We start from the raw sequence: 25,305 nt of genomic DNA on the forward strand, positions 1-25,305 counted from the left end.
GAGAAGCAACCCCACACATGAATGGTCTCAGGATGCTTTACTGTTGGCATGACACAGGACTGATGGTAGCGCTCACCTTGTCTTCTCCGGACAAGCTTTTTTCCAACAATCGGAAAAGGGATTCATCAGAGAAAATGACTTTACCCCAGTCCTCAGCAGTCCAATCCCTGTACCTTTTGCAGAATATCAGTCTGTCCCAGGAAAAACATATATTTTTTTTTACATTTTAGTCATTTAGCAGACGCTCTTATCCAAAGCGACTTACAGTTAGTGAGTGCAAACATTTTCATACTGGTCCCCCGTGGGAATCGAACCCACAACCTTGACATAGTCCCGTGTAGCTCAGTTGGTAGAGCATGGCGCTTGCAACGCCAGGGTTGTGGGTACGATTCCCACGGGGGACCAGTATAATGTTTTTCCTGGAGAGAAGTGGCTTTCTCGCTGCCCTTCTTGACACCAGGCCATCCTCCAAAAGTATTTTGCTCACTGTGCGTGCAGATGCACTCACACCTGCCTGCTGCCATTCCTGAGCAAGCTCTGCACTGGTGGTGCCCCGATCCCGCAGCTGAATCAACTTTAGGAGACGGTCCTGGCGCTTGCTGGACTTTCTTGGGCACCCTGAAGCCTTCTTCACAACAACTGAACCTCTCTCCTTGAAGTTCTTGATGATCCGATAAATGGTTGATTTAGGTGCAATCTTACTAGCAGCAATATCCTTGCCTGTGAAGCCCTTTTTATGCAAAGCAATGATGACGGCACGTGTTTCCTTGCATGTAACCATGGTTAACAGAGGAAGAACAATGATTTCAAGCACCACCCTCCTTTTAAAGCTTCCAGTCTGTTATTCTAACTCAATCAGCATGACAGTGATCTCCAGCCTTGTCCTCGTCAACACTCGCACCTGTGTTAACTAGAGAATCACTGACATGATGTCAGCTGGTCCTTTTGTGGCAGGGCTGAAATGCAGTGGAAATGTTTTTTGGGGATTAAGTTCATTTTCATGGCAAAGAGGGACTTTGCAATTAATTGCAATTCATCTGATCACTCTTCATAACATTCTGGAGTATATGCAAATTGCCATCATAAAAACTGAGGCAGCAGACTTTGTGAAAATTAATATTTGTGTCATTCTCAAAACGTTTGACCACGACTGTATGCTGTGCATGCGTGTGTGCAGACATGTTTAAACCTGAGGGATTGTCATGATCTGTAGGTGAAATAGACTGGAACGAGGCAGACCAGACATGCAAGTACACTATACAGTGCATTCAGAAAGTATTCAGACCTCTTCCCTTTTTCCACATTTTGTTACTTTACAGCCTTATTCTAAAATTGATGAAATATCAATCTACACACACTACCCCATAATGACAAACGCGAAAACAGGTTTTTAGAACATTTTGCCCCCCCCCAAAAAAAGGAGGAATGTCCCAGCCAGAGCCCGGACTTGAACCCGATCGAAAATCTCTGGAGAGACCTGAAAATAGCTGTGCAGTGACGCTCCCCATCCAACCTGAGCTTGAGAGGATCTGCAGAGAAGAATGGGGGAAACTCCCCAAATACAGGTGTGCCAAGCTTGTAGCGTCATACCCAAGAAGAATCAAGGCTGTAATCGCTGCAAAAGGTGCTTCAACAAAGTACTGAGTAAAGGGTCTGAATACTTACAGTACCAGTCAAAAGTTTGGACACACCTACTCATTCAAGGGTTTTTCTTTATTTTTACTATTTTCTACATTGTAAAATAATAGTGAAGACATCAAAACTATGACAATTTACATTTTAGTCATTTAGCAGACGCTCTTATCCAGAGCGACTTACAGTTAGTGAGTGCATACATTTTTCATACTGGCCCTCCGTGGGAAACGAACCCACAACCCTGACGTTACAAGCGCCATGCTCTACCAACTGAGCTACAGGAGGCCTGAAATATCACACATGGAATCATGTAGTAACCAAAAAAGTGTTAAACAAATAAAAATATATTTTATATTTGAGATTCTTCAAATAGCCACCCTTTGCCTTGACGACAGCTTTGCGCACTCTTAGCATTCTCTCAACCAGCTTCACCTGGATTGCTTTTCCAACAGTCTTGAAGGAGTTCCCACGTATGCTGAGCACTTGTTGGCTGCTTTCCTTCACTCTGCCATCCGACTCATCCCAAACCATCTCAATTGGGTTGAGGTTGGGGGATTGTGGAGGCCAGGTCATCTGATGCATCACTCCATCACTCTCCTTCTTGGTAAAATAGCCCTTACACAGCCTGGAGGTGTGTTGGTTCAATGTACCTACCTACCTACTTACAGTGCTTTAAAAATTATTTGCCCCCTTTTCTAATTTTCTCTACTTTTGCATATTTGTGATACTGAATGTTATCAGAGAATTCTACAGGAGAATGTCAGACCATCCGTCTGTGAGCTGAAGCTGAAGCGCAGCTGGGTCATGCAGCAAGACAATGATCCAAAACACACAATCAAGTCTACATGAAAATTGCTAAAAAGCAAGAAATTGGAAGTTTGGAATGGCCTAGTCAAAGTCCAGACCTAATCCCAATTAAGATGTTGTGGCAGGACTTGAAACGAGCAGTTCATGCTTGAAAACCCACACGTCACTGAGTTAAAGCAGTTCTGCATGGAAGAGTGGGCCAAAATTCCTCCACAGTGACGTGAGAGACTGATCAACAACTACAAGAAGCATTTGGTTGGAGTCATTGCAGCTAAAGGTGGCACAACCAGTTATTGAGTGTAAGGGGGCAATTACTTTTTCACACAGGGGAATTGGGTGTTGCATAACTTTGTTTATGAAATTATGTAATTGTTGTGTTATTTGTTCACTTATGTTCCCTTTATCTAATATTAGGTTTTGGTTGAAGATCTGATAACATTCAGTATCACAAATATGCAAAAGTAGAGAAAATTAGAAAAGGGGCAAATACTTTTTCATAGCACTGTACCTGCCTACCTACCTACCTCACATGAGAAGTCATCTTCATCGTAAGAGTGCACTGTTGAATGTTTATGTTCCTTATTCCTTTCACTGGAGGCCAGGAGAAAACTCAGCCGACCACAAGCTTAGACCTGGACTCATAAATACTCTTACACACAGTCACTCGAGGTCACAACCTTCTCCCACTGTGTCATCGTACTGCTTTGTTCTCCTCTCCTTTAAAATATTCTTTAGGACCTGGCTGGGCTGATAGACAGCAGCAGATAGAACACTCACAGCAGCACAGAATGTCTATCTGTGCATGACTCTCTCAAAACAACAGAGAGGGGCATGTTCGTGCCGGGTCAGCTGTGTGTGCGTGTGCGTGCTCCAAGATTATTATAGTAAACGAAAACTGAAACTAAAGTGAAAACTAAAATTGGAAAACTATACTGAAACTATTATATTTGACTGCAAACCAAACTAAAATAAAAACCATCATCAAGCTTTTTTTTCTAGTGGGGTTTTCAAGCTTCTGAATCTGGCGGGTAAATGCTGACAGCAGAGGACAATGTTTCACATATGCCTAGCTTGTGTATCACTAGCTATCAGTAGCTAACAGGGAGGAAATCCGAGGGCGAGCGCGGAGCATGAGTGTGAACCATAGGCATGAACAATGGAGGCAGCAAACCCAACACCACCAGCAGTCAGTCGCAAAAGGCAAAGCCCCGTATGGGATTATTTGGAGTACATTGCTGGAAAGGACAAAAGCAAATGTAGTGTCAGAAGATGGCAGCGTGTGTGGAACAGAGACAAAAGGGAAAAACCCAACCAACCTCAAAGTTCATCTGAACAGCACCCACAAAGGATTTCAGGATAAAGTCAAGGTGAGACAGCTATTATTTTAGTTTCGGACCCTAACCCCTATAAATTCTTAGAAGAACCACTTTTAATGAACCTTTTGGGGTAAATTTTATGAACTACACTCTGACTGTGTTATTATTAATAATACATATAACAATAACACAATATTTTAGTTCTCAGTGTTTATTATGCTTTTAGTGGCAAAGCAGAATAACAAACTCCCAGCAGAGCCCCAAGTCCAATGGGTGTATCCTCTGGTGTGCTGATGTTAATGTATTGATGTTCTCCATATCCATAGCCAGAATGATTTTGCAGTGCATGGTGATCGAACAGGTTTCCTGTTATATTCATCAGAGGTGTACGGAGGGTGAAGTCTGTGAATCCAAAAAAATGTAATTATGAAGATGATTAACAAAACATGCACATGACAGTATTCATACCTTGGTTTTTGTGGTGAATGTGAATGAAAAAAACTGTTTTGATAATGGTTTTCATACACATACCTTGTCCATAATGTAGAGACCTATGGGATATTCATTGAAGAGGTAAGGGAGGAGGATGGTAAATGTGATCTGCATAACATACCAATACCAATTGACATGCCTTTGTATGCCTCCATGTCTGTATACCTGCAGACACAGACACAAAAGGGAGCAGTTCAGTCATCTGCACCCAATACAGCTAGCCTTCAACATATTCTTATAACCTACATATTCTTACCTCTTTGTTGATTGATATCCATTGAATTGTGTCCATTTTCTGTTTTAGAAAGATTTACACAAATATGAAAAGATAGATGGTATCATCATAAAACAATATCAATTTAGATCATACAAGGGACAAACCTTACCTTAAATTGAGGCGATCTTTACATTTGTCAGTTAAGTGCATGCACCTGCTGTCCTTTCAAATTCAAATCCAAATGATTCAGTTGGGCAGTTAGGTTCCTGGAAGAACCCCCATCAACTAAGAAGGTTCCTCGATGAACCCCACCTCCTATGGGGTTCTTGGAATAACCTTTTGGGGGCCATTTTCAGTGCCATGAACCCTAAGGTTCTTCAAAGAACTTTGAGGATCTTAGAAGAACCCTTGTTGAACCCCTAATTTTTAGTGTGTATAGCCATAGAAGCACTGTGACATATGCCTTAATGCGGTCATATTCGTGGTTTATTGGGGGTGTGGCTTTCAGTGAGTTATTTTTGGCCACCCATCCCATGAGTGTGAATTTCATTCCAGTTCATCTGAATGTCATTCCAGTGCACTGCTTGCTATGAATTCTATCTGATGGTGTTTAGGTAAAAATACAAATGTATTTTGTTGTTGTTGTTGCTTAATCTAATCTGATTGGCCCACCCGTGCCTACTTGGCTGAAGAAGGGTTTGAACAGTTTGGGGTCGCATGGGTTGCGAGGTGGGGGTTTGTTACTACGCCGATTTAAATGACAATATCCATCCGGAGCTTTGCCACCTAGGACATTTGTGTGACCGGACCATCTCAAGTAGTACTGGAGTACCCCTGCTATAGGCCTACAACACATAAATGGCTCCTAGCCTCCCATGCATAAGGCTACTTTCTGTCACTAACACTAAAACTGAAACTAAATAATATAAAAGCGAAATATAAATGTTTTTATCAAACTGAAACTGAATAAAAACTGGTAAATCAAGTCTGAAAACGAACTGAAACTAAACAGAATTTCAAATGAAAAGCTAAAAACTAATAGAAATAAAAACTAATAGAAAATCACAAAACTATAATAACCTTGGTGTGCTCACTAAATGAAGTCTCTGTCTGTGTCAGAGTGTATCAGCACCACCCTGATGACTGTGTTAGATCCTGGGTAACAGGCATGAACTCGTTCTGCTGATTTCCCTCAGCCTAATCTGACTCTTTTAAATTTAGTCTGTTACTGGTTGAATAATCATGTTATTGACTTAATTCCTGAAAGACCTAGCAATATATCAATATTCTGTATTATCGACTACTGATGTAACTGTAATGTAATGGCACATGGCTAAATGCTCAGTATGTGTCGAATGTACAATAATAATATCACCAAAAGTCTGAAATGTTATTTGTTTTCCATTGAGACTGTAAACTGATCTTTGATGTCACAGCATTAATCTGTTGGGTATCATACATATTAGATTGAGTATCGTCACTGTAATCCCTCCCCTCCCCGGTTGTGTGTGTGTGTGTGTGTGTGTGTGTGTGTGTGTGTGTTATGACTATTGACTATCTCTGTTTGACTGTTGTATTAATCTTTTAATCTATTTGTCATTTTGGCTGTACCTACATTTCCCATTTTCTCCTCCTGTACCTGTTTTGTCCCTACCTACAAAGGTCTCACCTGTCTCTTTTCTATGAATGACAATGTCATGTTGATTTAAAAACCATAATTAAACAACCAATCTATGCAAAACCTGCTGAAAAGAGCCATTGAGCCATTGATTGCCCACGTGAGTCATATTGCGTAAGAAAGCTCCATTCATCCTGGTGAGATACCTGTAGCACTGATGTAAAGGTCGGAGTTCTAGCTACTGTGGCATGATGATAACATGGAAATGTTTTCCGTTTGCTTACTGCATCAGGAGGTAAATATACCACTTTCCCAGGCGCAGATTGAGGTTCGTACATCACAGTAGTACACATTTTCAGACATGCCCCTCGTGCGAATATGGAATGTCAATTGTAGATTTGCTGATGGGATGTAAAGTAGTAAGAGATATTAGCCTCTCCACAAAATTCTTATCAGCAGTAAATCACAGGGAATTATGTATTCAGTTGATTATTTTAGTCCAGTGAGATCCCATTGACTGTGTTGTTAGATAAAAGTAATTGGGAACATGCTTTCATTGTGTAACATTATTATATTGTGTAACAGACAGATAAAAGTGTTAAGAACATTCTCTCCCAACAGGATCAATCTTGTTTAAATACTGACACCTTCATACTGTCTAGCTCCTTTACTCCACCTTGTGGGGAATGTGTGTGGTGAGAATCGGATTCCTATAGATCTCCTGATCTCATCTGTCAGTTAAACCACAGTAGTTGTCATAAATGGCACAGTAACTAGTCAGTATGATTTAAATGGTTGCTTCAAGCAGATGAGAGTTTAGAGTGTCTAACCACTATTTCCCTTTGCGTGTGTGTGTTTGAGCGTTTGTGTCTGATCCCAGCATGGTCAGTGTCATAACCACGCTCTGACCAATCCAGGGTCAGCATGTCCACAAACAGAGAGCAGTGGGAATCAGTCGCTCAGGGACATGAGGAGGGGGGTGCTTATTGGAGGGATGGGCAGAATTAGCCTTCTGGGATTAGTGTCTGAGTTCGCATTGTCTAGTGATGGAACCACTAGAACTGGGCAATAACTCAATGAACTGGGTGGTAATAACAACAGCAACAAGGGATATCTCTTCTATCCTGATCCACTGAATTATTTTGTCTGTATCGGATGATGATCTACCCTAAAACAAAACAAACTCACTGGGATAGTTTTGAACTCCTGTTTACTTTCGAAGGATAAAATCTGTTTTAATACATTTAGGGGGATTATATTACCATGGTATCTCAGTAGCTATGGTGGTGCTTTTGACTCAGAATGTTTACTGTCTGCCAGTGCCTTTGCTTTTCAAGAGGAAAGGTGAGTTACAGTATAGGCTAAAACAATGGGCTAAGTCCTGGATATTCTCAGACAGCGTTTTCATTTATGATACATACCTTGAATTCCCTTCTTGAAGTTTAATGGCCAAGCAAGTGTTGGCCATAAAACCTTTCTAGGTCCTTTCTAGGTGATAAGGGAAGGGTGGTTAACTGTTTCAATTGATATGAGTAAGACTGTAAAGTGATTAGTTCATACCTGTAGTCATGAAATGTGTTAACTGTTAGCTATCGGGGTGATACAGAGCCCAAATGGACTATTCCATTTGATCTCTTCTTATGATGTTAAAATGTTGTCTAAATGTATTTTGGTGAATGTCTATCACTGAGAGCTTGTAATTCCTTACTTTGCTGGTGTACTGTCACTGTTTCTGCAAAACACTTAATTCATCAATCATTCTGACTGAATTGACAGTTTGTGTGAACTTGTTGTTATTATTAGGAGGATATGGTAAATGTGGTCAATGGTATATTTCCAAATAAATAAAGAGATGGTGATGTGTATAGCAGCAATCATTTGAGAGCACATGGTTGACAGGACTAATTCCAGCATGGTCCTCCTAGCCCAACAGAGCATGTACAAGACAAGACGTGGCTAAATTTAAAGCAGCTTTGTTTAACTAAAGATGACGGCTTACCACATGGCCACGGATGCCCCACACTCTTAACATTACATCACCTCACTGATCCTAGATGTCAGGACTGCTGTTCTGTAAGGGGTACTACTACACTGCTAGTGTTCTCATGATAACCCTATAACATTGCTTCTCTGAATTATATGAGAGTAGGAATGTTTGGGGAATATACTGGCTGATTATCTCAATGAAGCCTACTGGGACTTGTGGCTAATGTAGTTGATGAATACCATTTAAATGTTGAGGCCAATTATCCAATCTTTTGGTTTGTTGCATAATTTTCATTGCACGTAGCAGCCATTTTTATAGTGAGTTATATAAAGATTGTTTTGGAACAGGATTGATAAGTAGAGACATATCAGTTCACGTTCAACTTTTGTGGATATAATTAATATCCAATTATTTTGATACAATGTAGTTTTGTCAATGATATTGTGCATTTATTTACATATGCTGTAATGAAAGAGCATGCATAAATATACACAGTATGTATGTATAGCCACTCATATTCTCTCTCTCTCTCTCCTCCCAGCAGTCCCAAAGCATGAGGATGAGGGGACTCGCGTTCCTCCACACTTCCAGGAGAATGTGTTCATCGAAGGCAGCCGGCCCAAGTACCTGGAGGACCTGCACACTGAGGCCCAGGAGGGACTCAAACTGCAGCAGCAGGAAGGTACTAAACGCCCTGCAAATCCCTCCAAATACTGACACTTACTCCATCACCTACCCCTGATTAGATTAACTCATTAAGTAAAGTTACTGTGGGGCCACTCTATTAGAAATATTTTGACCTTTATTTCAGAAACCAATAATGGGCTAGATTACCAGGATGACCAAAGCGTCACTGTAAGTTTCCCATTCTACATTTCAACTACGGTGCTACATCAAATCACTAAACATTAGTCTATCACAAGTTTACACCAAACCTACTTTAATTAAGCGTATACTAATGATTTACTGTTGAACTTTCTGGGATTCCTACAGTCGACGGTGACCCGGCAGCCAGACGACACTGAGAGTGACAGTTATAGTGAGAGGAGAGGCTATCTTTCAGACAGCACCATACCAGACACTGTGTCCCAGGTCTCAACACGCTCCACTGTCTCCACACGGTCCTCACGGTCAGGACTGACCCGCCAAGGTAACCTGACATGACCATAACCAGAGAATGATTCATACTGGAACCACTATAAAACCTTGTCCAACCACTGATTGATTGTTTGATTTTTCTTTGAAAACGTATAGAGTGAAAGCGCCTGTTGTTGGTGTTGCTAATTTTGACCTAATATTTCTCTCCTGCTTTTTGTCTCTTTCCCCAGCATCAACATTCAGGCCCCTGAAGCCAGAGAAGGCCAAGGCCAGGAGGAGACACAGGAGAACCACAGTTATGGGGATACCACAACACATCCAGAGGGAACTGGGTAAGCTACTCATTATTTATGCTCTAAGTGAATTGAAATATGTCAATATAGGCCATTGTGAAGATACCTGTGGATAATTTCACTCTTAATACAAGCACATACTCTTCTATTGGCTTGTGTAGTTGTATATGAACCTATCCTGATTTGTCCTGTTCCTCACTTAAGGGCTGGACAGAGCATCATGGGCAGGTCGTCAGGTTATAGACAAGGATGGGCTCCCTAACGGTGAGAGTCTGGACTTCCCCACCATCGATGGGACTCACCTGGCTGGTTCCGAGGAGGGGGTGAGGATGTACCTCCAGTCTGTAGAAGGCCTGCAACCCGTCAGTGAGGACCAGATCCAGAAGTTCCCCTCCCGGGCCGGACACAGGGACGACCTTGCTCTCCTCCAGCGCATGGGCCCCCAGCAGTCCGGCCTGAAGAGGCCCAAGTCCCTGGCTGTCCCCTGGATGACCACAGCCTCTAGCCTGCAGCAGCTGCACCCCAACCCCGTCATGTCCATGTCCCCCCAGGCCACCTACATGTCTAAGATCATCCCCAACGCTGTCCTGCTACCTTCCATAGATGTGGTGGAGATCACCCGGAACCGCAGTCGGAGCAGCGTTCGTACCGTCAGTAAGAGCAGCCTGCTGCTGGTCAGCCCTGCCTCCTCCAGAGCCTCCTCCAGAGCCTCCTCCAGAGCCTCCTCCAGAGCCTCCTCCCGCGCTTCCTCCCACGCCTCTACCATGTCCTCCGCCTCCCGTTACAACCCATCACACTTCTCTGACAGCTCTGGATGGAGCCACTCTGAGTCCTCTGAGACACTGGTGTCTGACTCCTCCACCATCTCCTCCAACAGCACCACCAGGCAGGGGGGCTCACAGGAGGGGGGTGGGGAGGGTTCATCCAGGGAGACGGCCCTGGACAGAGAGAGTATCCACTCCTCTGTCAGTAAGGCCTCCAGGACCTCAGCCACCAACGGCAAAGGGAAAACCAGAGGGGATGATTGCAAACAGGAGGGGCCCTTCACCCGGACCATGTCTGTGATGAAGTCCAAGAGGGCACCGGCCCCACCCAGCCGCTCCTACTCCCTACACAAGGACAAGTTGAAGAGGTGCACGCGAGACCTGATTGACACCATGGTTGCTGCCCCTCCCCAAAGCAGCCCATTCCAGGGTGGGGAGGCTAAGGCTGTCAGTGCTGGGGAAACTCCCATGCCCTCCAGTAACAAAAGTAGCCCTGGCTACACAGCAGACATCAGCTGTCTGGATGAGTCTTCAGGCTCTGTGACAGCCAGCCCCTTCAACACCCCACAACAGGCAGCCATGGAGGAGGTGAGGAATGAGCAGCCAGGCTCCACAGGCTCCTCTCCCCAGAAGCAGACCCCCCAGGAAAATGGCCTGAAGAATGTCTCCCCCTCCAGCGGCTACTCCAGCCACGGTGGCACGCCCACCCTCCCTTCCAAACAAACCCATAACCCATCTCCAGGGAAAAAGAGAGGCATCCTGGGCAAACTAGCAAGCATCTTCCCCAAGGCACCATCCCCTGCATCTTCAGCCCCATCACCTGTCATTCAGCCACAGGCCTCTGACAGCAGCAAGACGACTAAGCCACAGCCGTCCCCTCCAGTCGACAGTGTAACTCCCTCACCTTCAGTCATGTCAATCAGAGAGCTGTTCAACATCCCGCCTCCACCCAAGGTGTCTGCCCCCTCTCCTCCTCCCCCGGAGGTATGGGCACACAACAAGCGCACCTTTGAACTGCTACTAGGTCCCCCGGCCCCCAACAACACGGATACGGTGGTGCGAAAGAACCCAAAGGATCGACGACAGCAGAGGCAGTCTCCTTCCACATCAAGAGAGGGTTCTGTTAAGAACTTGTCACCTGAGAGGAGAGATGAGGAGGCAGCACCAGAGCAGGAGGCAGGAGGTGTGCTGGAGAGGGTCACTGAGCCTCAAGCTAAAGAGCAGACCGGTCCAGCAGACCAGGAGAGGGAACACTCTTCCACTGTGGAGACTAGTAATCCAGCAGCACATATGTCTGAGTCAGGAAAGGGTCAGGAGAGTGAAGTAGCACAGAAGGTTGAAGAAGACCGGGTTCAAGGAAGTCAGCTGGGAGTTGAAGAGAAGGTGCAGGGAAGTCTGTTGGTGGTTGAACCAGAGAGGGTCATTGTAAATCAGTTGATAGGTAAACTAGAGAAGGTCCAGACAAGTAATTTGGTAAATGGAAAGTCAGTAAAGGCCTCAGTAGCGCCAGGAAAGGGCCTAGGAAAAGTAAAGACAGAAATACAGACGACTACTCCTGCTGCAGCGAAAAAGACTGAATTCCAACCTAAAATGGACACGTCTATGGTAAGCCCTGCTCTAGCACGCATCTCGCCATCTCCTTCTCCTCCTCCAGCACACCATCCTCCCCTTCCCCCTTCCAAACAGACCCCACCTGTGGCCACATCAGACTTTACACCCGCTCCAGAGCCCCAACTAGTCTCCCCCACTGGGGAATCCTCCTGGCCCCCTCCCCCTCCTCCCATGGACTTGGCCACCCTTGGCAATGAGCTTGACCTGCCCATTCCCCCACCACCAAAGGTAGTTATCACAGAACATGTGCCCCCTGTTTCATCTGTACCACAGGGAATCCCACCTCCACCCCAGAGTATCGCACCGCCGCCTCCCCAAGAGGCCCCGCCTTCACCAAAAGCAAGGTTTGGTCCTCCCTCCTACATTCCTCCACCACCTCAAAGTATTCCACCCCCACCTCCACTGAAACACATACAGCAGCCCAGTCCAGTGACCACAGAGAGACAGAACCAAGAGAAGAAGTCCTTCAGCAAGAGCTCTCTCTCTCCCACTCCCCCAGAGGAGGGCTCCACTCCTGTGGTCACCCCCTCCCTTCTGCAGACAGTCAAGCTGAGGTCTGTCAATAATGGTGACCAGGGTCAGGAAAAGGACCAGAATCAGGGACAGGACCAGACAGAGGTCACTTTGAGGGCCAAACAACCCAATAACGGTGAGGCTCCCCAGAAGCCTATTCGAAGGTCTCTGTTCATAACATCTCCCCCTCCCACTGTCACATCCCCAACAACTACTGTTATCTCACAACCTCCCATGGCCCAAGCCCCAGAGGCAGCCACAGCCCCAGCCACAGAGGCAACCCCAGAGGCAGACCCAGAGCTTTCCCCAGCCACGGCCACATCCCCAGAGGCAGCCACATCCCCAGAGGCAACCTCAGCCCCGGAGGCAGCCACAGCCTCAGCTCCAGAGGGAGCCCTAACCCCAGCCACAACCCCAGAGGCAGCTCCAGCCACATTCCCAGCTGAGGCCCTAGAGGCAGCCACAGCCTCAGCTGAAACCCCAGCCCCAGCCAAGCCCCAGCCCAGCATAGTTAATTTACCCTCAGAGTCATCCACTGTCACCTCTCCTACGAGGAAGTCACCTCCTGCCTCAGCCACCACCCCCTCCATGAGGATGCAGGAGGCCATCCGCTTGAGGACAGCTTCCAGAAGTAAAGAGGGGCCTCCCTCTCGTCTTAGCCTGCACTCCCCAACAAGTCTCATGTCTCCCTCCTCCACCGCCAGTTTCATCTTTGCCAAGAGCACAAAGAAGATTGTCATAGAGACCCCCTCATCCCCTGAGGCCCAGGCCAATCTCACAAAGAACCTGATAGCTGAGCTTTCATCTGTGTCTAATCCAGCCAAGTCCACAGACACACAGAAGAATGTGGTGGTCAAGGTGCCTCCACCTGTGTCAAGGAAACCCAAGCCTAAGGTCAGTGTGGAGATTGAGCATGTGCAAACTGCGGGACAGGAAGCATAGCCAGCAGACAACACTGAGGGTAAGGGATCTGTGATTGTGACACAATCATACTTGCCTAATTTTTTACAGCTATTGTCCATTTGCACTGTATGTTGATCTGATCTGACTGATCTTTCTCTCCTGTCAAAGGTGCTCCAGAAGCTCCAAGCGGGACAGCAGTTGGTGTTGAAGTGCCAACATTATCCTCCACATGAGCAACACTGCCACTAAGCAAGGATTAATCATTCACAAATACATTGCAAGAGGGGAAGAGAGATGGATAAAAAAGGAGTGAGCGGAGGACGCATACAGAGCCTTCTGAAGACAGGGCAACTGGACATAACTAAATGTAACCCTCTCACATAAGAGCTCTTTGAGTTTGAAATCCTTTGAGTTTATATTAAAATGGTGTTGGTCTTGAATTTTTCTAATACTCTTGTTGTATTTTGGAGCATTTTTCTTTGCCAGAGGAACTTCTTACTGGTCTGATTTAATAATGGACAGTCAGTCACAGTGCATGCTGGTCTAGGTACACGTCTAGGTTGCCCTCTAGTGTCAACTATGGAATGTCACAGCTACTGCTGTTGGGCACGCCAAACACTTGTCTGGATTATATACCAGAATGTTATATTTTTAATATATTCATATCATTATAAGATCATGCACTATTAAATTGTGTTGAGTTCTCATTTCATCCATCTTCATGTTTGTTGTAATAAAATCATTTATCTAAGTTATTTGTCCTGTAGACATCTTCCATTAGATTTTGTGGGAAATGTGTGATGTTATTTTATGTTTTCTATGTCAATATGTGTCAATCTTTCATGATGTCATCTGTCATCATCATATTTCCTTATCTCCTTAGCTACTAAAATGCTATCATCAGAACTGGGTGATGTCACTAGTTCTAGAATGTTGTAGTGAGGATGAGAATCCTATTCATGATGAGAATCCCAATTTTCATGGTCATGTTTTGTTTCTCTGTTGTTGAAATGAATGTACACATACTTTTACAGGAATCTCACCCTGTGTGTAAATCAAATCTCACAGGTTTAATCTGAAGCACAGTTTATGAACTGAACTGGTCATTTAAAAAGACTATTGGGGCAAATCTTTGTCTTGCTTTTAGTTATGTCCCGCAAATGTTGAAATCTTTCCTTTCAACCAGATGGGAGCTACATTATACATTGCATTTATGTTACTAATTTGTCCAGAAATTGGGATATTGCTCAACTGAATGAAATATCTGCTTTGAAAGTACAACATATTATTCAAAGTGATTTCAATGATTGTAAAAAAGTAATCTGACAAATGATTATGTATAGCTTCATTTATTTCAAGGTAACAGAATAAATGGATTTATTCACAATGAATTAATTAAGCCATTTCATTATTTCTACCTTGTTTCTAAAACATTTTGAGAAATGTACTGTAAGTCAGTTAGGCTTCTCTAGATTCAATTTATGCAACACAAACACACAAACACCCTGCTTCCAAGTTTCCCCCAGATTTGTACTTTTTCCGTCTTATCAGGATGTCTTGAAACCTCATGTTCACACACGTCTGGGTTTTCAGTATCCGTCAGACCCATCTGTATGTTGAATGACAGTCAAAACTAAGACTATATAAAATAGATTGTGACTGTATACAGTGAGTTCCAAAGGTATTGGGACAGGGACATTTTTGTTTTTGTTTTGGCTCTGTACTCCAGCACGTTGGATTTGAAATGATACCATGACTATGCACAGACTGTCAGCTTTAATTTGATGGTATATTTTAATCCATATCAGGTGAACTGTTTAGAAATTACAACACTTTTTGTAGATAGTCCCCCCATTTTAGGGGACCAAATGTGGACTCTACCATGATTACAGATCATCCTGAATGAATCATGAATAATGAGTGAGAAAGTTAGAGGCATAAATATCATTCCCCCAAAAAAAAGAAATGCTAACCTCCCCTGTTATTGTAGTGGTGAGAGGTTAGCAACTTCAACTTTCTCAATCATCATTATTCACGATTCATTCAGGACTATCCGTAATCTTGGTAGCATCCACATTAATGTAGAAGTGTTTAGAAACATATTATATTCTTATTTACAATAAAAGACACTCCAAAATGACACAGTACATTATTTACCATTCATTTCTATTGGGCACAAAATTATCTGAAACACAACCAAAACAAACAGCAAATGCATCCAACAAGTTTGTAGTCACAAGCTTGATGTAATCATTGCGTGCTAGGAATATGGGACCAAATACTAATCTTTTGACTACTTTAATACACAGTGTCTTCAGAAAGTATTCACACCCGTTTACTTTTTCCACATTTTGTTGTGTTATAGCCTGAATTTAAAATGGATTAATGGATTGTGTCACTGGCCTACACACAATACCCCATAATGTCGAAGTGGAATTATGTTTTCAGAAATGTTAACAAATTAATAAAAAATGAAAAGCTGAAGTGTCTGATGTGTAGTTCCCACCGTGAAGCATGGAGGAGGAGGTGTGATGGTGTGGAGGTGCTTTGCTGGTGTCACTGTCTGTGATTTATTTAGAATTCAAGGCACACTTAACCAGCATGGTACTACAGCATTCTGCAGCGATACGCCATCCCATCTGGTTTGGGCATAGTGGGACAATCATTTGTTTTTCAACAGGACAATGACCCAACACACCTCCAGGCTGTGTGAGGGCTATTTGACCAAGAAGGAGAGTGATGGAGTGCTGCATCAGATGACCTGGCCTCCACAATCCCCCGACCTCAACCCAATTGAGATGATTTGGGATGAGTTGGACGGCAGAGTGAAGGAAAAGCATTCAACAAGTGCTCAGCATATGTGGGAACTCCAAGACCGTTGGAAAAGCATTCCAGGTGAAGCTGGTTGAGAGAATGCCAAGAGTGTGCAAAGCTGTCATCAAGGCAAAGGGTGGCTACTTTGAAGAATCTAAAATATATTTTGATTTGTTTAACACTTTTTTGGTTGCTACATGTATTCCATATGTGTTATTTCATAGTTTTGATGTCTTCACTATTTTTCTACAATGTAGAAAATAGTTAAAACAAAGAAAAACTTTTGACTGGTACTGTATATATATACACAGTGCATTCGGAAAGTATTCAGAGCCTTTGACTTCTTACACATTTTGTTACGTTACAGCCTTATTCTAAAATGGATTAAATTGTCGTCGTCCCCCGACCCCCCCTTCAATCTACACATAATACCCCAGAATGTCAGTTTGTGGAAATATCACATTTACATAAGTATTCAAACCCTTTACTCAGTACTTTGTTGAAGCACCTTTGGCAGCGATTACAGCCTCGAGTCTTCTTGGGTATGACACTACAAGCTTGGCACACCTGTATTTGGGAGTTTACCCCATTCTCCTTTGCAGATCCTCTCAAGCTCAGGTTGGATGGGGAGCGTAGCTGCACAACTATTTTCAGGTCTCTCCAGAGATGTTAGATCGGGTTCAAGTCCGGGCTCTGGCTGGGCCACTCAAGGAGGTTTTGTGGTTGCAAACTTCTTCCATTTAAGAATGATGGAGGCCACTGTGTTCTTGGGGAACTTTAATGCTGCAGAAATTGTTTGGTACCCTGTTTGGTGTCCCTCGACACAATCCTGTCTCGGAGCTCTACAGACAATTCCTTCGACCTCATGGCTTCTTTTTTGCTCTGACATGTACTGTCAACTGTGGGACCTTATATAGACAGGTGTGTGCCTTTCCAAATCATGTCCAATCATTTGAATTTATCACAGGTGGACTCCAATCAAGTTGTAGAAACATCTCAAGGATGATCAATGGAAACAATTTTGAGTCTCACAGCAAATGGTCTGAATACTTATGTCAATAAGGTATTTCTGTTTTTATTTTTAATACATTTGTAAAAATGTCTGTGTGTAGATTGAGGATTTTTTTTTATTTAATCAATTTTAGAATAAGGCTGTTACGTAACAAAATGTGGAAAAAGTCAAGAGGTCTGAATACTTTCCGAATGCACTGTAAATATAATATAAATAGTAATTTATTTGATGACAAAGCCCTAATTTTGTGGATTAGTTGCATCTCAGTTTAGCTCTGTCTCTTGTAAGTAGGCCTAGAGGTTTGTTGAAACTGCTATAATATTGTAGTTGCTGTCACGGATTCAGCCGAGGCTGCTCCTCCTCCTTGCTCGGGCAGGCTTCGGCGTTCGTCGTCACCGGAGTACTAGCTGCTACCGATCTATGTTTCTATGTTCTACTTGTCTTGTCTTTATTGTTCACACCTGGTTCCCATTAGTTATTGATTACTTCCCTATTTAATCCTCTGGCTCCCACTGTATGTTGTGCGTGTTTGTTCATGTTTGGTTGTCGTCTGGTAAGCAGGTTTGTTCCTCCCTGCGTGGAGGTTATGTTCTGTACGTTTTCGATTAGCTCTGTGTCCTGCGCCTGACTTCGTCCTACCGCATCACACTGACATCCTGACAGTTGCACTGACCATAATGATTGCTGTGATGGCTGCTGGACCTGCTGATGTCCTCTTACCACGGAGGAAAACATATTTTGGACCATTCATAATGCAGAAAATGGGAACACATTTATGAATGGATTAATTCATGGATATATCGACTTTATATAATTTTACACTGTCTGCAATATTTTTCTTATGAGTAACTGCTGTATTATTTCATAGTTTTTTCAAACAAAACAATGAAGAATAAAGAATAGTGAGTGGCTTGACAATGAAACCAATGGCTTTGGGAAGAGAACCTTGACCGCTGGCCATGTCCCTTCCGTCTTCAAGAGAGCGAGAGTTGCACCCCTTCTCAAAAAACCAACACTCGATCCCTCTGATGTCAACAACTACAGACCAGTATCCCTTCTTTCTTTTCTCTCCAAAACTATTGAGCGTGCCATCTTTAGCCAACTCTCTTGCTATCTCTCTCAGAATGACCTTCTTGATCCAAACCAGTCAGGTTTCAAGACTGGTCATTCAACTGAGACTGCTCTTCTCTGTGTCACAGAGGCTCTCCGCACTGCTAAAGCTAACTCTCTCCCCTCTGCTCTTGTCCTTCTAGACCTGTCTGCTGCCTTTGATACTGTGAACCATCAGATCCTCCTCTCCACCCTCTCCGAGCTGAGCATCTCCGGCGCGGCTCACTCTTGGATTGCGTCCTACCTGACCGGTCGCTCCTACCAAGTGGCGTGGCGAGAAGCTGTCTCCGCACCACGTGCTCTCACCACTGGTGTCCCCCAGGGCTCAGTTCTAGGCCCTCTCCTATTCTCGCTATACACCAAGTCACTTGGCTCTGTCATATCCTCACATGGCCTCTCCTATCATTGCTACGCTGACGACACACAACTAATCTTCTCCTTTCCTCCTTCTGATAACCAGGTGGCGAATCGCATCTCTGTATGTCTGGCAGACATATCAGTATGGATGACGGATCACCACCTCAAGCTGAATCTAGGCAAGACGGAGCTGCTCTTCCTCCCGGGGAAGGACTGCCCGTTCCATGATCTCGCCATCACGGTTGACAACTCCGTTGTGTCCTCCTCCCAGAGTGCGAAGAGCCTTGGCGTGACCCTGGACAACACCCTGTCGTTCTCCGCTAACATCAAGGCGGTGACCCGATCCTGTAGGTTCATGCTCTACAACATTCGGAGAGTACGACCCTGCCTTACACTGGAAGCGGCACAGGTCCTAATCCAGGCACTTGTCATCTCCCGTCTGGATTACTGCAACTCGCTGTTGGCTGGGCTCCCTGCCTGTGCCATTAAACCCCTACAACTCATCCAGAATGCCGCAGCCCGTCTGGTGTTCAACCTTCCCAAGTTCTCTCACGTCACCCCGCTCCTCCGCACACTCCACTGGCTTCCAGTTGAAGCTCGCATCTGCTACAAAACCATGGTGCTTGCCTACGGAGCTGTGAGGGGAACGGCACCTCCGTACCTTCAGGCTCTGATCAGTCCCTACACCCAAACGAGGGCACTGCGTTCATCCACCTCTGGCCTGCTGGCTCCCCTACCTCTGCGGAAGCATTGTTCCCGCTCAGCCCAGCCAAAACTGTTCGCTGCTCTGGCACCCCAATGGTGGAACAAGCTCCCTCACGACGCCAGGACAGCGGAGTCACTCACCACCTTCCGGAGACATTTGAAACCCCACCTCTTTAAGGAATACCTGGGATAGGATAAAGTAATCCTTCTACCCCCCTTTACTCCAACCGACCCCCCAAAAAAAAAAAAAAAAAACACAATGTAAAGTGGTTATCCCACTGGCTATAAGGTGAATGCACCTATTTGTAAGTCGCTCTGGATAAGAGCATCTGCTAAATGACGTAAATGTAAAATGTAAATGAGAACAAACAGATCTGGAACCAGGCTAGCTAGTCTGTTCACATTCTTATATAAATGTGTTGCCATGGGTGCACATTGTATCCAGTTGTATCTGATTACTGGTGGTGGGAAGTCGTTTGCTAAGGAGTGGACTCTCAACTCATTCACTGTATACTGTAATGTTAAGATAAAAAAATATTAAATTCACATGGGAATCGACTCTAAATGTTATTTTATTGAGCAGGGTGTCTTTTTGAAAGCTGAAGGCGTCCTACAGTATCAACCAAAAAATACAGCACTTCCCTGTTATTATTTAAATGTACAGAATACATTGATTTATAATATGATTGCAGTTCAAAACTCTACAGTATTTATCAGCTGTTGACAGCCATGTGCGCATGCGCACTCGAATGCAGACAGACACACACTCTCTCTCTCAACTCCTGCTTCAAGGTTTTACCCAGAATTGTAACATATTTTCAGCATGTCTTGGTTCACATGATTTTGTCATGTGCTGGTTTAACAGGTGATGATTCATATTTCTACAGTAATATTTTTTTACACAAAGTTGTATGTGTTCTGTGTCCATCTTAGACACATATATGTGTTGAATCATCATAACTAAAGCAGAATATGAAATGGACTTTGACAATGTTATATGTCAGTATGCTTAATGTCAAACATGTTTATTTTGCCATGGTTACTGAGCTGCCAGCGAAACTGGGAGGGTGTGTCTAGTTCGAAGGAAAAAAACATGCTCCTCCATGAATAGGTGTATGTCTGCGCAAAAGATAATCATTTTTTAAAATGTTATAATGGATGCATCTCTGTTGGGGACTAAAAACGAAATCCCTTTAATGATCAAAATATATTGGGGGTGGATCTTGATTTACAACAATCACTGAAAAGACAAGTCATACAGGAAACACTATTGTACACTACTTGTGCCTTTTAAGGAATGGCATGGAGCGTCATGGAACCTATTAGAAGGTGGAGCCAAGGTGTGAGAAAAAGTAGAAAAGTACAGTAGATGGCGTGGATCAGCAGTTCATTCATTCTTCAAGATACTGGACTGCTGCCGATTCATTGAAGGACTTACTTGATGTTGTACCATTGCTGGTTGAGTACAGTAACCTCTGTCATGAGCTGGAAATCCTGGGTCGCTCAAAGATGTTTTGTTTCTCTCCTCATCATCAAGGCATCCTATTCTGGTAAGACACTTCCATGGCATCCCTTCTGTTACAGTCAATGGTGACTAACTACTTTAATGTAATGAGTAATGTATCTAATAAAAAGGGTCACTGTAATCATGCCATCTCTTAGATGGGGTAGTAAGACTGACTGTGTCCCTCTGTCTATAGTTGAATTTGAGATCAGTGTTCCTAGTGAGCCTCAACTTGCCATCGTGGGGCAGCATGCAGTCCTAGACTGCAGCTTTCCTGTGGGAAAGGCCTGGGACCTGGACAACAGTGTGATAACGTGGCAGAGAGGCCTGGAGGTGATACACAGCTTCTACCACGGACAGGACAAACTGGACAGACAGAGCAGTCACTATGCCAACAGAACCAGCCTGTACCACTCTGAGTTGGAGAGGGGTAATGCCTCTCTAAGGCTGGAACGTACCAACCTGGGGGACAAAGGAGACTATACCTGCTCTGTGAGCACACTGCTGGGCAGTGAGACGAAAACCTTTGCCCTGAAATTAGCAGGTGTGATATCATATTAAACATTATTTTCTGCTTTGTGGACCGAGAAATTACTGATGTTCTAGAAAATGAGTTCTTTATCACACTCATTAGGGTTCCTTGTAATGTACAATGCTTACTGAGATACTGTATATTCTTTCATGCCATTAAACTGTGTCCATTGCCTCTTTTATTTCAGCATACTACCCTGAGCCACACCTGACGTTCACAGCATCTCCAAGAGATGTGGAGCTACTCTTGACCTCACAGGGAGGGTACCCCCGACCCTCAGTGCATTGGCTGGATGACAGCGGTGATGATGTCACCAATAACACAGTCACAAACATCTCAGAGGACACACAGGGACTATACACTGTGTTCAGTACACTAAATCTACAGGGACAAGTCAACGAGACCATCACCTTCGTCTTAAAGAACAAGGACCTGGGACAGGAGATCAGGAGAGAGATCACACTTTACTCAGGTACATAGACAATATCCTGGATTTGAAAAACAATTGACATTGCCTCTTTACTGAATGAGAGAGAGAGGAGAGAGCGGGCGAGCAAGCAAGAGAGAGAAATAGTGTTCAGTTGTTTAGACATACAGTATAATCACAATATTCTACATTTCTCTTCACAGCAAATGAGAGGTCATCAGTGGAAAAAGGCAAAATTTCTGGAGACAACAGAAAGACATGGATAATTATTGTTCCTATAGTGACATTTGTACTGCTGTTGTTTGTACTATTAATGTCAGCATTGAGAAAAACGTGCTATGGGCCATCACAGAAACCATCACCTGTCTACCAAACACCATCAGGCTCATCAGAGTCATCACAAATATAATTTACTGTACTTCATAATGGAGAAAAAGACAACATATTTAGGAATATATAATGAATGGAACTATGGCGTCCATATGATTCTTGCCAGTGTTTGCAATGCTGCCCATAGTATTTTTCCAAGGAGTTGCTGCCATATTACTTTATAGTTTACCATGTAAATTTGTGTGCTACTTAGTTTATTCTCAAACACAGAAATGTTTGCCAATTTATTTATTCAGAAAAAGAGACAAAAAGCAGAATAATAATAAAAATAAAAATAAATGTATGGATTAATTGCATCATTGATTAGCTGCGTCTGAGTAAAGGTTGTTAAAACTGAATTCTTATAGTGAATGTACAATAGATGTACAATATATCGAGAACAGTACAGTGATTGTATGACTCCTTTCAGACCAAAGGTCTCTTCATGTCATGTTAATGGAATGTGACAACAGTTCTGCATAGCCTACTGTACCTGTATAGTCCATACATAGTCATTTTATTATGGCACTTATGAAGTACTTAGTGGGGATATTGTGGAGACCACTTAGCAACACGTGGTTTGTTATCCCATCATAAATGTTGTGGTCGAAACAATGTTGCACTTTAAAACTCATTAAGCTTGTCATTGGGTGTACAAGCAAATATTGAGGCCAATGTTTTACTGAATGTCTGACTGGGAAAACAATGGTGTCTATTGATGATTGTACAGAGGCAGTTACCTTATCAACATTCCAAGGACAAGGAAATTACTGTTGTAAGTGTAGCTGAGAATAGTTTGCTTCCTTCATAGATTTTAGTTCAAAAAGTATTATTTATCAGGGCAATGTCCTAACCGAATCCATTTTTGTCTTAAAAATTAAAGAGGAGTTGTATTGACTTTATTTCAATTTTGTTTTTATTTCAAATGAGTCAGGTGTACAGTGGTATAGAAGTCTATGGTGTAGAATGAACCACTGTATGGTCTCTCACTGACCCTACCGCCACTTGAAACGCCAAACCCTGGGCAAGTCTTTTCCACCGACAATCCCGGTCTCTACCAGTTCATCATAGAGAAGAGTGGGAACTTATTGTCCTCCTCAGCTCTCCCCACAGACTCCTCTCTTCTTTCGTTCCCCTCATCCAGTGGCTGCTCCTCACCCACCCACAATCCCCATTCCTTCATGGACTGTGAAAGCACATCTTCCTGTGATAAAGACTTCTTCCCCATCCCTGATCCCAGGAATGAGGACTCTTCCTGTGGATGTACCCATTCCCTTGCACTAGAGCCCTCCTCCTCTATCAACACTGATCCCTCCCTCTCCCATGGACTCCTCTCTTTAAACTCTGCCCCCTCCTCAGCTCTAAACCCTGACCTTCTCCCCTTATCAACTCTGAATCCCTCACAACTGACGCATGTGTAACCTCAAATATCTTCCCCTTTCTAAATACCATCTGAACCACCTCTGACTCCTCACCCTCCAAGGGCACAGCTTCATCCTCCTCTAAATGTTGCTTATTTTCCGTGGAACGAGTGTAGCGCTGCTCTTCCTTATCACAATACTTATCCACATCAAAGGTTCCAGTAGATCCTCTGGGTTGTCAAACTCATCCATCTTCCCATCCATTTTGGTCTCAAACCAGACAACATCTTCATCATCATCATTGACTGGTGAGGGACTGACTTGTGGGAAACCACCCTTTGGTGTGGATAGCTGATCTGAGAGCAGCAGAAGCCCACTGCTGGCAAACCCTACAGGACATGGAAATAAACAGGGTTAGAAGTGTCATCACCACTGGAAGTCTTATCATCCCTACTCCCTACGAATCACTTAGTCCCATGGTCAGTGCTGTATACCGAAACCAAACAGAAGTAGTGTGATGATGGGTTAGGTTGACAGTCACTTACCATCCATCATGGCTCTTCTGGGTTTGGTCTTCACACATTTGGAGTCACAGCAGTCACAGATGGAATCCTCTCCCATCAGAGATTTACATTTTCGTAATTTAGCAGACACTCTTATCCAGAGCGACGTAGAGTTGGTGCATTCATCTTAAGGTTTCTAGGTATGACAACCACATCTCATAGTCATAGTGAGTAAAACGTTCCTCAATAAAGCAGCTAGCACCAAAGTCAGTGCTAATAAGAAAAGGCAAGTATTAGTGAATGAAAGGTACAGTATGTAGGGATGTAAAGGGCAGACTGTACATTTCCCAGAGTACAACATTTAACTTGTGTCAGCATACCTGTTCTCTCGGTAGGTGCATGACTTGTGCATGGGGCCGGGGTCCTCTGATGTCACATACAGCTTACAGTGAAGGAAGACCTAGAGGAGATGAAAAGATTACCTTTGATTCAAGAAATGGACCAATTCATGTCTATCATTTTATTGGTCAAAGGCTGCAATTTGCTTTATTCTTTACAATAAAGAACACTGTTTATTGCATACATTCAACAGAAAAGTCAAGAGCGTGATTGAGATTACATGATAGAGTATAAGTCTCCCATGCTCACCGGTGTGTCTGGATCAGAGGTAAACTGGAAGGCGTTGAGGGAGAACCGGAGGGTGCCATCAGTCCTGGGGGTGACAAACAGAGCCACCAGTTTTCTTCTGGCTCTCCAGCATGCAGCTGTGGATCAGAACAGAATGGGTTTGCACTCAGGTCATGAATAATAATAATCATTTCTTTATTGTGTCCTTTTGGGGAAATGTGTCTTCCCAGTGAGCACCGTCCGACACCAATGTCCATGAACGTTGGTCTGTTGGCCCTGGCATTGATTTCAACGTCCACAGACCAAACAGACGTCTATAATTGGTTCAGATTTGGTCCGGTCCAAACTTGATTTCAACGTCCACCAACGTCTGGTCTAGAACGGCCTCGATTTGGCCCAAACAGACGTCAATGATTGACAGAGACTCTATTTGGTCCAAACATAGATACCTATGATTGGTTCAGATTTGTTCCGGACTGGACCAATCTGAACCAATCATAGATGTGTATGTTAACAAGTTTGGACAGCACAGTACAGTAGAGCACAGTACAGTACATGGAGTAGCCAGCCAAATAGAAAAAGTAGCCAGTCAGGGAGTTCCGGCCTGGGTGAGTCCGGTGGGGGGGCATTTTGGTGGCCTCTGGTACATTTTAATGCCTTGATTCAAATCCGAAATACACAGCAAAATGATTTAATAGTTAGTTGGGGTATTGAGTAGAAAGACATGACT

General features: G+C 43.8%; 2 protein-coding genes across 4 annotated transcripts in view; both read left to right on the forward strand.

The window, feature by feature from the left end:
• LOC121544983 (uncharacterized protein KIAA1522 homolog) overlaps positions 1 to 14,645 on the forward strand; it is a 44,378-nt gene extending 29,733 nt beyond the window's left edge. For 2 of the 3 annotated variants that reach the window (XM_041855281.2, XM_041855279.2), the window contains 6 exons: positions 8,614 to 8,754; positions 8,884 to 8,927; positions 9,066 to 9,222; positions 9,401 to 9,502; positions 9,668 to 13,312; positions 13,423 to 14,645. In XM_041855281.2, the coding sequence (XP_041711215.2) occupies positions 8,614 to 8,754; positions 8,884 to 8,927; positions 9,066 to 9,222; positions 9,401 to 9,502; positions 9,668 to 13,293 (4,070 nt within the window). In that variant the 3' untranslated portion in view covers positions 13,294 to 13,312; positions 13,423 to 14,645. The remainder of the gene's footprint in view (positions 1 to 8,613; positions 8,755 to 8,883; positions 8,928 to 9,065; positions 9,223 to 9,400; positions 9,503 to 9,667; positions 13,313 to 13,422) is intronic. The other variant, XM_041855282.2, reaches the window with a different exon arrangement.
• Positions 14,646 to 20,589: 5,944 nt separating this feature from the next.
• Positions 20,590 to 22,207, forward strand: LOC121544384 (CD276 antigen-like). The gene is made up of 4 exons (XM_041854324.2): positions 20,590 to 20,802; positions 20,953 to 21,300; positions 21,476 to 21,760; positions 21,919 to 22,207. The coding sequence occupies exons 1-4, from the start codon at positions 20,694 to 20,696 to the stop codon at positions 22,122 to 22,124; spliced, it is 948 nt and encodes a 315-aa protein (XP_041710258.2). The 5' UTR covers positions 20,590 to 20,693; the 3' UTR covers positions 22,125 to 22,207.
• Positions 22,208 to 25,305: the final 3,098 nt, after the last annotated feature.

The sequence above is a fragment of the Coregonus clupeaformis genome, chromosome 29, assembly GCF_020615455.1.
Source record: "Coregonus clupeaformis isolate EN_2021a chromosome 29, ASM2061545v1, whole genome shotgun sequence".
In the NCBI taxonomy this organism is placed as follows: Eukaryota; Metazoa; Chordata; class Actinopteri; order Salmoniformes; family Salmonidae; genus Coregonus; species Coregonus clupeaformis.